The sequence below is a fragment of the Cryptomeria japonica genome, chromosome 5, assembly GCF_030272615.1.
Source record: "Cryptomeria japonica chromosome 5, Sugi_1.0, whole genome shotgun sequence".
Taxonomy (NCBI): Eukaryota; Viridiplantae; Streptophyta; class Pinopsida; order Cupressales; family Cupressaceae; genus Cryptomeria; species Cryptomeria japonica.
In genome coordinates, this window is record NC_081409.1 from 925,073,634 (window position 1) to 925,086,803 (window position 13,170).

Below are 13,170 nucleotides of genomic sequence, written 5' to 3' on the forward strand. Positions count from 1 at the left end.
ACAAACAGTTCACCCAAGGCAAGGAACAAAGTGTAATCAAAGATGGTGAATTTCAAAGTTGAAATGCAACCCCAATGTTTGGGGCACACCTAAATGAGGAGACACACCTCACCAGAAAAGAGACAATCTTGGGTCAAATAAATTGCTAAAACAAGAAGTCAAGGGCAGACCTTTATATTGGAGATGAAGCTTCAGAGAACAAGGTCAAAATCACTTTGTTAGGGGTGTACCTCTTTATAGGAAATGGAGTTTCAACGAACAAGGTCAAAATCCCTTTGTCAAGGGTGCACCTCATTAAAAGAATACAACGTCAAACCTCTAGGTTCAAAATCTCACTATTAGTTGCATGCCTACGTGAAGAAGAACAGATTTTTTTAGTTTAGTTCAAGAAGCTTATTAAGGTGTGCACCTGAATAAAGGAAACTATTTCACATTCAAAAGGAAAATTTGCATTGAAGGGTGCAGACATGACAAAGGAAAAATGAGCACTCAAGTTTGAATAAAAATTGAATTGTCAAGTGTGTGCATAACAAATGTTTGCTCTAGCAAATTTTTAATGGTAAAGCAGCGAACCTATCTTTACACAGGCAGTAAGCATTTTTTTTTTACTTTTGGCATTTCAACTTCAATTTGAACACTGGGTTTTTTGTCTTCTCACGTTTGGGAAGTTGTGGACACATGTTATCTTCATTCTTCATGGTTGGGAGAGGGTTAGCTTCCATCTTTAGTAAAGAAATCCATCACTGGACTATGCAAATATGAATGCAAGTCTGTTTGATTGTAATTGGGAAACGTTCAGCATATATAATTGAGTTCCAGTGAGTGTATTGAGGCTTTTTGTTGCTTGCATAGAATTGTATACTTCTGTAAAAAGATTTCAAAGTGAGACAGTGATATCTATAGCAATTGAATTGTTATGTGAACGACTTCAAAACTTCAAATTTAGATGAAATTAAATCACCATGGTAACATTCATCAAAGTTTGTATAACTAGCACAAAATATAAAGTCATCCTCATTGTTATTAATTGCATCACAGTTTACATAATACAAGATTTAACTAGCTGTTCAACAAGGTCTGGGTCATACCAAGCTGTCCGAAGCACAATATTGGAACTCACAGGGCTCAGAAGCAACCTGATCCCAATCTGTCAATATGGTAAAAATGATTAAAAACATATAAAGAAATATTGAGATGAGACACAAGGCAGTATTTATCATTCTAAATAATAAACAATCCAGTTTTTTAACCAAAAAATAGTAAAAATGTACAAAAAATTTCACATTAATATATTATGCAAAATAAACATAAAGGTAATTTAGTGCCCAAATGAAATGTTTCGTGTTTATCATTATAACAACCAAAATGATGTATGTCAGTTAAGGTGGGCTATAACATGTACCTAAGCACATATGTGGACTAAGACAACCACCACATGTGTACAAACTCATGAAGTAAATTCTACCCAATAGTTGATAAGAGTATTAGCAGGAGAGAAAATTACCTACAGAAATGAAAAGAATATCTCCCTAATTAGGAGGAGAATGCCATTATTTATCGTCTTCCTTAGTATGAATGACATAAACAAATACAAACTCTAAACCCTTAGCTCCTAGTGTGTACTAGCTCAAACAATCCATTCCAAGATAGCATGATGTAACAATGATGAACAAGAAATTTGATGTCTATGATCTCCATAGAGTGCAATGACAAATCTTGAAAATATCATTTTATTAAAAACTCATGAATAGTTTCAAGCATGTACATCATTCATGCTGTTTTCATGCTTATTCTCATGCCAGTTGAAACCCATGCATGCATGTGTACAAGCTCCTTCTCTGTAGGAGAGGTGGTGCAATATAAAGGTGCTTGATAGATTGATTTATGAATTGTTATCTACTATGTCACAAGGTTTGTGTTTGTGTTTGAGTTTGGTGAGATAGAAATTCAAAACAAATTCATCAACCAATAAAATTTACAAAAGAAAATTGTTATTAAATTCAAATAATATAAATCTACAATTCTTTTCTTATTTAAATTATATTATATTAAACTTTAAATTTTTTAAAAAGAAATTGAAAAGATTATGAAAACCTTTTTCCTTTTCATAAGAGCTCTTTCCCTATACTTTTCTAGTGCCTGCACAACTAGTAAAAATAACACTGCCACAAAAGCATTATTTATTATGGAAAAGAACACTAATTTTCATAGCAGCAGAAAACATGACCTTGGAATCCATCATGGACCCCTTATTTCAATATGCTCCTCAATGACTTTCACATCCCTACAAATCTGGCACCAAGTTTCAAACTACTAGATCGTATTGTCATCATATTCTTGACCTCTACCATTTAAGCACAAAACTAATCTCCCAACTGAAATAGATCACATCTTCTGTCAACACCCTCACTATCCTCTTCATCATCGTCATGGGCTTCATCAATGCTAACTCCTACAATCTCAATCCCTTCCTTCCCTACCACATTGGTTCTTGCCCGGTCCTAGTTCTCCCCAAGTTCTCCTTGGGTTCCTCTCGGGTCCTTCCCAGGTGGCTGAGTTCCCTGTGGGTCCTGCGTCACAGGACCCACAGGGAACCCGGCCACCTGGGAAGGACCCGGGTGGAACCCAAGTCGAACCCAGGAGGACCCGGGTGAACCCAGGAGGACCCGCATGAACCCAGATCCACAGGGAACCTGGCCACCTGGGAAGGACCCAGGTGGAACCTAGGTCGAACCCAGGAGGACCCGCATGAACCAGGCCTGTGGTTTCCCAAAAAGGGGGCCTACAGGTCAAAAAAACAATAAAAAAAGACTTTTTCAAATAGTTTTTTTATAATAAAACTCTAATTCACCCCTTTATGACTTTTTAAAAAAGACTTGAAAATTGAATATTATCTTTTTTGCAAATTATGAATATGATATTAGACTTTAGTTATTAGTTTACTGATTACATTTGCGATATATGAATTTTTATTGGCATTGGCAATTAATAATTATGGATTTATCATTTATCATTTATCATTTATGTATGGAAAGTCACATTGTATATTTTATTTTTGTATGGATTGTATATATTGACCATATATATAGTATATGGGTATATATATATATATGTACGAACGAACCCATACCCAAGATTTTTTTTTTTTGCCGAATCCGAACCCGAACCGGTAACTTAATATTAAAGTAATATTGTAATATTGCTATAATGGTCATCTCAGTCATTTAGTTTCCTTTCAAAATAAACATCACTTGTAGTCTATTTAAGGAGATTTCATCTCTTTTGTTTATAATAATTCAATCGATTATGATTATCATCTCATGGTATCAAAGCGGGGAAAGATTTTTTGAAAAAAACATTATTCGTGATTTCATTGCTTGGAATTTATTTCCAAAAGTTTGTTGTCCTCATTTTTGTTTTCAAAAATATGGACTATTACATGATTTTTTTGTCAAAAAATGAAAATTTTACTCTATGGCACGCTTCCCGAGGTAGAATTTTGCTCTACCCTTGAACTGGACTAATCCTAAGTCCATCCTTAAACCACACTTCGAATTTCATCACGTTTTGAGTTCGTTTGCTTTGTTTTTCTTTCAATTTTGGGTTTTTTCTCCCTGACTGCAAGTGGGAAATTTTCCTTAAGTTGCAAGTTTTATTTTTCCTTTGTTTTAGTGTTGTAGGGAAATTTTAAGTTAATTACAAGTGCACTTTATGAAAAATAGAACTTGTAACTTACTTCTTATTTCCCCCTTGTTGCTTTTTGGCTTTTTAGTCATTGTAGGAACTTTTTGAACATATTACAAGTGAGCTTTAAATTATAAAGTTAAAACAAAACTTGTAATTTATTTAAAAAGTTTCACTTAAGTGATTTTAAGTTATGGTAGGGGTTTTTCTCCTCCATTGCAAGTTTTATAAAGTCACTTTAAGTTGTAATAGGGATTTTATTTCAGGGATTTTATTTCCCTATTACAAGGTTTATTTTTTAGTTATTTTTGTGACTTGTAAAAGGAATTTTATTTTCCCTTCACATGTCTTTTGTTGAGTTGTTTAAAACTTGAAGGAGACTTTTATTTCCCTATTACATTTATTTTAAACTTGTAGTTTGCTCTCACAAACCCGATTTTGCCTTATTGAATGTAAAGTGACATTTTTAAACTTGCAAATGGGTTTAAGAAACCCGATTTCATATGTTCTTTGCAATTTTAAAACTTGTTGCCCTTCCCCAAGAACCCGACCAGCTATAGAAGTTGGATTTGTTGAAAGATTCCAATGATTTTTGTGGAGAAATTCAAGGAGGAAGGCGTTTTGATTTCATATCTATTCTCATGCATCTTGAAACTCTTTTTGTGCCATTTGGAAGACGTTTTGCTGATTTAATGGCATGCAAACAGCAAACACGTGTTTCATGAGATGCCACGATTTTCTTCAAGAAGTGCCACAAATCTTGATTCTCCCAAGTTGTTTTGGCTTCTTGTACCTAGGCGTGGAGATTGAATGCATTATTTGACCGATTCTTATTGCATTTGATAGGTGTTTTGCTACATATGGCATTTTTTCAAAAACGTGGCTAGGGTTTGGAGTTTAGTTTGTTGTCTATTTAAGAGATTCTTTCTCTTCTTTCAAGGATTGCTTCTTGTTCTTGGGAGGTCGTTTTGTTGATCAAGGTATGCTTTCTTCCCTTGTTCTTGTTTTCTTTTCTTATTTTCGTTTGTTTTGGTTTCCTTGATCAATTTGTATATGTTAGTTTTGTTTTGTTCTTGCTTCAAATCGATTTTGTGAGAGATTTTCCCCTTTGTTCCAAGTTTGCAAAGCAATTTGTGAATTGCATTGTCTTTCCCCATTTCCCTCTTTACTTGCATTCGGGATTTAAAAACCCGATCGCAAGTGAGATGAAAATAGTTGATCTACTCCTTTGGCTGAAAAATCTTAACCATCTTTTGTTGAAATTCCAAGTTTCAAAGTTGGAAAATGCTCATCCTTTCAAAATCAGGTTTTTAAAACTTGATTACAAGTTGAAAGTTCTTCCCATTTTCATAAAGATGATCTTCCCAAAATCTTTTCATTTTCATTCATATTCATTGCTATTGTCAATTTTGTGGATCAGAATTAAAATTTATCTTGTTCTATGTATTATCTATCACTGAATTGTTGTATAAATCTGATTGTCTTCTTTTATGTTGCAGGAGAGGAGGAGCATTTTTATTTCAATGTCCATTCTCACACATTTCATTTGGTATATGTAGTGGGTTGGGTACGGTCAAGCGATGCCTTGACCGGCCATGTCTTTTGGACATGGCCGATCAAGACATCACTTGATCATACCCCCTCGCGATAATAAATGTTTGAATGAGAGACTTCATTTATCTCTCATTCAATCATTTATCTTACCGAGGCTATTATGCATTAACACTCCCTCTTAGCTAGGTAAGATAAATGTAAAAGGTATTGGGAGCAATATTCATAAATCGTATGATGCTTATCTTGGGACCATAGTTTCAAGATGTGAATTGCCTCTGTCAACGATTCTATTCACAAACTCTTGAGTGGATTGCCTCAGTCGGCGATTCTATCCATAAGCTCTTGTGTGGATTGCCTCAGTCGGCGATTCTATCCACAAGCTCTTGTGTGGATTGCCTCAGTCGGCGATTCTATCCATGAGCTCTCATGTGGATTGCCTCAGTCGGCGATTCTGTCCATGAGCTCTTGTGTGGATTGCCTCAGTCAGCGATTCTATCCACAAGCTCTTACGTGGATTGCCTCAGTCGACAATTCTACCCACAAGCTCTTGTGTGGATTGTCTCAGTCGGCGATTCTATCCACAAGCTCTTGTGTGGATTGCCTCAGTCAGCGATTCTATCCATGAGCTCTCATGTGGATCGCCTCAGTCGGCGATTCTATCCATGAGCTCTTACGTGGATTGCCTCAGTCGGTGATTCTATCCATGAGCTCTTGTGTGGATTGCCTCAGTCGGCGATTCTATCCACAAGCTCTTACGTGGATTGCCTCAGTCGACGATTCTATCCACAAGCTCTTACGTGGATTGCCTCAATCGGCGATTCTATCCATGAGCTCTTGTCTGGATTGCCTCTGTCGATGGTTCTATCCACAAGCTTTTACGTGGATTGCCTCAGTCGGCGATTCTATCCACAATCTTGAGTTATTGTAAGATCGTCACCTTCCAATAACCTCAAAAATACAAGTGGAAATCATTTGGAAGTCGTCACTTCCTTATGATTTACACAGCGCCCATAAAATAATTATTAGTATTAATAATAATAATCAATATTTACAATTTTTACCTCAGAAGTGCTCAATCTTGATTAGTAAGCTCCCTCTCAATCACAAGGTATCTTGAGTTTCTTCTAGAGAACATAATTTTTCTGAACATACGTCTGAATTTCTGACTTCAGCAAGGGACGCTTGTAGTTTAAGTTTGAGAGGACAAGTCCTTGCAATGTGGCCATATTCGAGACTTTCAAGGAGATATCAATCTGATCTTAATCGGATCTTCCTTCAGGTGGTTAGGCTTTATAGAAAGAAACCTGGCTCTGATACCATGTTAATTTTGTGGATCAGAATTAAAATTTATCTTGTTCTATATATCATCTATCACTGAATTGTTGTATAAATCTGATTGTCTTCTTTTATGTTGCAAGAGAGGAGGAGCATTTTTATTTCAATGTCCATTCTCACACATTTCATTTGGTATATGTAGTGGGCTGGAGACAGTCAAGCGATGCCTTGACCGGCCATGTCTTTTGGACATGGCCGATCAAGACATCACTTGATCATGCCCCCTCACGATAATAAATGTTTGAATGAGAGACTTCATTTATCTCTCATTCAATCATTTATCTTACTGAGGCTATTATGCATTAACAGCTATCATCCATACATACCATTCCCGCCATTTCCTACGTGTCAAAATCTCATTTTTTATCCACTACTTCATTCTCCCTTTTACAAGTATACTTGCATTCGGGTTTCAAAAGTCCGATTACATGTTTGTTCTTCCCCACTTGTATACTTGTAAAATATTCCCCAAGATCCGAAATTGGTCAAAAGCCAAGTTCCAAGCATCCCTATTTATTTCCCATCTTCCTCTCACAAAGTTGTGAAGTGCAAGAGTTAGAATTTTTCCCATTTGAAGAGGAAAGATGATAGTTGCAGCTGATCTTGATGTTGTTTTGACACTTTTAAGTCTTCATCGCAACATATCAAGTTGTTCTTCAATGTCAGATTTACCATCATCTTCCGTTCCAAAGAAGATGAAATACAAATTTGATAAGTACCAGAATGAGGTCTCCCCTTCACAAGTTTCCTCTCCTATGGATCATATCAAGGATACGGAAATGGAGCATGTTGACATGTCAGATTTCATCAAAAGGGTGGAGGATCCGCAGGATAGTAATATGCAGCAATTGTTGGACAGCCCCATTCACCATGCTTCTTCTTTTCCGATGGCTGCCCTAGAACTTGAGTTCGTTCTTGCTTGTGCTCACCATTTTGATAAAGAGATAAACTATCAGAAATGATGATGGGGAGGCAATAATTCATCTTGATACGGATAAATTGAAAAAGTTTTCAGAATACCGTCAGCACCTGTGTATATGGAGATTTCCAAAGATAGTGCAGCTGATTACTGTGTCAAGAGGGAAAATGATTGCAAACGCCACATTAACAAGTGGATCCATGAGCCACGAGACGCTTTCACAAGATGGGCTAAGTTATACCGTTGTGACTTCAAGTGGAAAATTGGAGACATCATTACTCTCCTCAGTAGGATGTTGGGTCTAGAGCATTCTAATGTTTTTGAACCCTGGATGTATCAGTTTATGATGTTTATAAGACGGTCCCATCACATCTCATGAGGTGAAATCATCAGTGATGCTTTGTGTGAACAACTTGCGGCAGTCCTTATCACCATGACATTCTATATGAACTCATATCTTGTGTATCTAGCAGCATCACTTAGACACTTCACTGGTCTTTCTACCAAGGGTGATCGCTCACTTATACCTGTGTGGGAGTAATATGATCAGCTGCCTTTGAGACCCAACAGATTGCATTACAAGAGGGTTCAGAATGCATTCTTTGGTTATTTTATGTGTCAATTTGACAAGACACTAAAGAATAGAAGAGTGTCAAACGAAGCATGGGAGAAGGTGAATGAGTATGGTTGTTTGTTCCTTCAGTTCTCAACTTTCACAAACATGAGAGTTGGATGTTACAGCGGGCAGCCGTACATGCTTCCTAGATTCTCAACTGATAAGATTATTCTTATGGAGTTGGGAAGACAGATCATGGTTGTTCATGCACATCAATCTGTCAGGCATAAGGTTGGGATGGGGATTTCTACAACTAACCCATTGAAGATTGGCCGGTACTCCCTCAATACATCCACCAAAGCCAAAGCTATGGAGACTAAAATGCAAGAGATAAAACTCAAAAGGTTCAAGTAAAGGGCAGATTTTGACTACTGAGGCATGAAAGAAAGGATCAAAAAATCCTTTATACATGTGCATCGGATAGAAGACATTTGGGCAGATCTTCGTACAAAAAAGGAGGTTTGTAAGATGGACTATTGCAGGCTCACCCTTGAGCAGATTATTGATTTGAACCTGGTGGACATTCCGCAAGGAATGATTGACAGTGGGAATATGCTTGATCCAGAATATGTTTCATGAAGAGTTGATGAAGCCCCACTTCCATTAATTCAGTGGTCACACAAAGAATGCACTTCCATTCTTGAGAGATTTCAGTCTATCCTAGCTAACACCAACACTTGTCTCCAAGGTAATGGTGTTAAACTTATCAAGATCAAAATTGGTAAGGAAGATGACTCTACAGGACCCCTTGGTCGCAGGTCCAAGATTTAGATAGATAACAAGGAAGGTGAATCATCTTAAGGCACTAGAAATAAGTTGCGAGTGAGTCGGGCAATGGTACTTCCTCCTGAGGAGGAGACAGTTCGTGAGAAGGAAAAATCCCAGCTTCATATTCATGTGATTGATCTTGAAAATCCAGAGGAAGAACAACATTCAAATGATGCTCCTAAGTCACCAACTTCAGAGTCACCTCATGAGGTCCCTTCCTCAATCCCCATGGAGCTACCTATTGACGTGTTTTTTATGACAGAGTCGAACACAAAATAAAGTTACCTAACGGTCACTTCACTCTCTCTTGATCAAAGTGCGATTGCATGCTAAGATTGCAAGAAGTTCAAACAATCGACTCCAAGGTTCTTTTATGCTACGGACGTGACTCAATTGGCTGATGTGATTGCTAGTAATCCAAGGGGCCTTACGTTTGCATCGTTCTTTCACTTCTTTGTTGTGGCTGGAACTCCATCATTGGATATAGCAATTCTACGATGTTGCTACTTCAAACGGACTAAAATAAACTAAAAGTAAAAGGGAAAGGGTTTAGAAGGATCTAAATCTACTCCTAAGGGCAGTGATAACAATGAATAGTGCTTTTGTGGACAAATTCCAAATAAACCAAGCTCTACTTCGCCAAGATCAACTACAACTCCGCAAGAACCGGTGCAATCTTCTGAGGATGTTGAAGAATTTTCATATTGAGAAAGTGCATTTGAATACCCAACACGGCGCAATCCAAACGACCATTCACAATCAAACTTAGCACAAATTTGGGGGTTCAGACTAACTTTACACTACAACTTACAATCAGCAAGATGCAAAAAGTATGAACCATGGAAATTCATCAAACACCATTACATTCTCTATTGAAATCCAAGCACTTTATCTAACAACTGAGAAAGTAAAATTCTACTCTAAGCGAAGAAGGTGAAACCATGCAAGTTTTGAAAAAATAACTTATGTGGACACCATCAGAGAACAATGTTTCACTATTATTTTCTCAAAAACTTATCGTAACAATTTCATATAAAGCTCCCTCCTGTTACAAATGAGGCGGGTCACCCCTTTATATAGGCTTCAAGCCTTGGCTACATGCAAAACCCTAATTAGGGTTTGCCCAAAAGATTTTCCACTCAAGATGCAACAAGGTGGGAATCAGTAATAAATACCCCATAAAGCCCATATACAATTAATTACAATCCTGCCAAAAATGGCACCCATAAAACATTAGTTAACCATTACATTTAAAAAGTGCCCACTGTGCAATGAATGTACCCTCATGCAAAAATCGCCCATGATGCCCTAAATGTACCATCATCTCCTGAACGTGATGGCTGCATGCAGAAGGAATCTGCCATAATACCATAAATGTGACGGCTGCATGCAGAAGGAATGCTTCATTAATTCAGTGTGCGTTGACTCGGCTGCCACTTGGCAAGAAAACCTTGGAGAGAGAAAACTTCAGGAGAGAAGAATTTGATCCATGAAGAATTTTCTTGAAGTTTCTCGAACTTTCCTTGCTCTGGAGGAGATTTTTAATGATTTTCCACCATCTCCTATTTTTTAGGAATTTTCCACAAATTAAGGTTCCACGGTCCAAGAGAGAGAAAATTCCCTCACTACTCCAAGTCTACCATCATTTTCAAATTCGGATGATTCTTGATGCCCGAGAATGGATTTTTCAATTTTTTCCCTGGGGGGGAAATTTCTTGTTCAATTCATCCTTGATTTCTTCCTTGCCTTAGAAATTGTTTTTTCCACCTTCAATTCATCCCGACATGGAATTCATGTTGTGAAGGAATTCTCCTTTGGAAAGAAATTTGTTCCTTACCCCTGAGGAAGGAAATTCTTCATGCCTTAGCCAATTTTCATGATTTCCAAGAACTATGTCCTGAAGGAAAAAATTTCAAACGCTTAGTCAATTTTTCACCTTTCTTGGAATTCTATCCCGAAGGAAGGAATTTCCATCACTTAGTCAAGTTTTTTCACTTCCCTAGAATTTCTTCTTCTTGGGCGCAATTCTTTCCTGAGGAGAGAATTTTTGTGCTCTTTGGCTTTTCGACCAATTTTCACATCTATTTTTTAGAAAATTTAATAAAATTTAGGATACAAGTCCAGGAGAGAGAGAATTCACCACGATTCCGAATCTATAAAATTTTCCACATTCTGAACAGATTCGGTGTCTAAAAACAGAAATTTCAAAAATTTGCCTGAGGGGATTTTTACTTTCGATTCCTCCTTGACCCTTTGACTTTCCATACCTTAGAAGATTTTCTGAATTTTCAATCCTAGGCGTGGATTTTCACTGGAGAGGGAATTTCATCAATTTTGTGAATCCTCCATGACTTCTTGATTTTGGCGCCCAGCTAGAGAGGGGTGGAATTTTGCATTGGTGGAGGATTCAATGAAATTTGTGAATCCTCCATGCCTCCTTCATTTTGGCGCCCAGCTGAAGAGTAGGGCGAAATTTGGACTTGGTGGAGGATTTAATGAAATTTGTGAATCCTCCATGCCTCCTTCATTTTGGCACATGTCCTTCATCTTGGGCGGAATTTTGCCTTGGTGGAGGATTCAGTGAATTTGTGAATCCTCCATGACTCCTTGATTTTGGCGCCTATCCTTCATCTTGGGCAGAATTTTGCATTGGTGGAGGATTCAATGAAAATTGTGAATCCTCCATGCCTCCTTCATTTTGGTACCCAGCTATGGCCTAGGGTGGAATTTTGCCTTGGTGGAGGATTCAGTGAATTTGTGAATCCTCCATGCCTCCTTGATTTTGGCGCCTATCCTTCATCTTGGGCGGAATTTTGCCTTTCCATGCTTCCTCCGGACTGGGATGGATTTTGAGCCCCTTCTGGATCAGGCTACCATATAAGAATTTGGGATGATTTTTCCAAACAAAGAGAAATTTCCCAAGCTTTCCATTTCAAGAGTGGGCTTCTAGCACTCAACCATCTTCTGGCTTTCTCTGTCTGCTTTCTGACTTTCTGGAATTAGAAATAGTTGCGAATGCCTAATCTTTGTCACCTTGCCCGAATGGTCCTCTCATAACAAACTTTCCAAAAATAGAAACCTTTAAAGTGTCAGTGTTAGACCCCTAGACAGGATACAGGAATGACTTACTATAAATAGAAACTTACTAAAAATAGTAAGTTTTATGTTTGGCAAAATGACGACATTCCGAGACAGTGTAAAATCCCTAAAAAATAGGAACTTTCTAAAAATAGAAAGTTGCTCCGTTTTGGCTCAAATTTTACTGGGAGGTTCCTTGAGGGTCCTGATTCTAGTCGTATGTTCAGTTTTTCCAAAACCCTAAAAGAAACCCCTAAAATCTAGGACTGAAGGCAAAAACCCTAAAATTGACGAAATGAGTCCTAGACCTAACCAAATTTGCTCAAACGAAAAGCAGACTTAATCAATATGACCCCCAAACACTTGCAAAGCAGAGAGACTGACAAGACTGCTGCGAAAAAAACCAAAAAACAAAGCCAAAAGACCGAAAGGGCCTAAAAAGTAGGGGGTCTCCATTTGCAATGGGGCGATGTGTGAAAACACCACAACACTACCTTTATCTCCTCCTGACACAGATGTGGATGCTTCTTCCACAATTCATGATGTTCCTATAGTAGTAGATGAGTCTCCTCAGAACGCCATTCTCATTTCAGCAGTTGAGCCACCTCTTGATTATCAACAAGAGAGTTTGCTGGAAATCTTCGAGGATACTCCTGCATGTATTCATTTGTCAAAAATTGATACCTCTACTTCCGGCTTTGAGGAGTTTATGAGACAATCTTCATGTCCCTTGGTTACCGAGCAAGCCATGGTTGCCATCCAGACAGATACTTCCCCCAAGATGACCATGGTTGTTCAAACAGAAACTACTTCTCCTCTACTTTCAATTGCTACTGAAGGAGAGCTAATGGCTTTACCTCCATGGCTCAATTCTTTCACTCCCAAGAGAAAGAAGAAGGAAATTTCTCCCGATGTCTTTGATTATCAGCAGCTTAATGAAGCCTTTCCTCCTGCTACTGAAGGATAGCAAGAGGAAAGGCTTCATTACCCAACATCATGTTGGAGGGATGGTTTCTATTTCTTGGTCATATGAAGTTCTGCAGAAAGCAATTTGTTAATCGAAAGTACAAACAGGGAGGGTCTTAGTAGTAGGTTCATGTTGCAGAGCATTTAGAGAAGGGAGCAGCCTTCTATGCATTCATGGCCAAATGACCTGCAGATTATGCCAAGTATTCTATATGGTAGTTAGCAAAAATGTAGAATGACCATTAAGGGA

General features: G+C 37.9%; 1 protein-coding gene across 2 annotated transcripts in view; it reads right to left on the reverse strand.

Moving 5' to 3' along the window:
- The window catches only part of LOC131066262 (HVA22-like protein k), a 131,973-nt gene that overhangs the window by 94,685 nt on the left and 24,118 nt on the right, over window positions 1–13,170 (reverse strand). For both annotated transcript variants that reach the window (XM_058000990.2, XM_058000989.2), the window contains one exon: window positions 1,089–1,147. In XM_058000990.2, coding sequence (XP_057856973.2) covers window positions 1,089–1,147 — 59 coding nt within the window. The remainder of the gene's footprint in view (window positions 1–1,088; window positions 1,148–13,170) is intronic.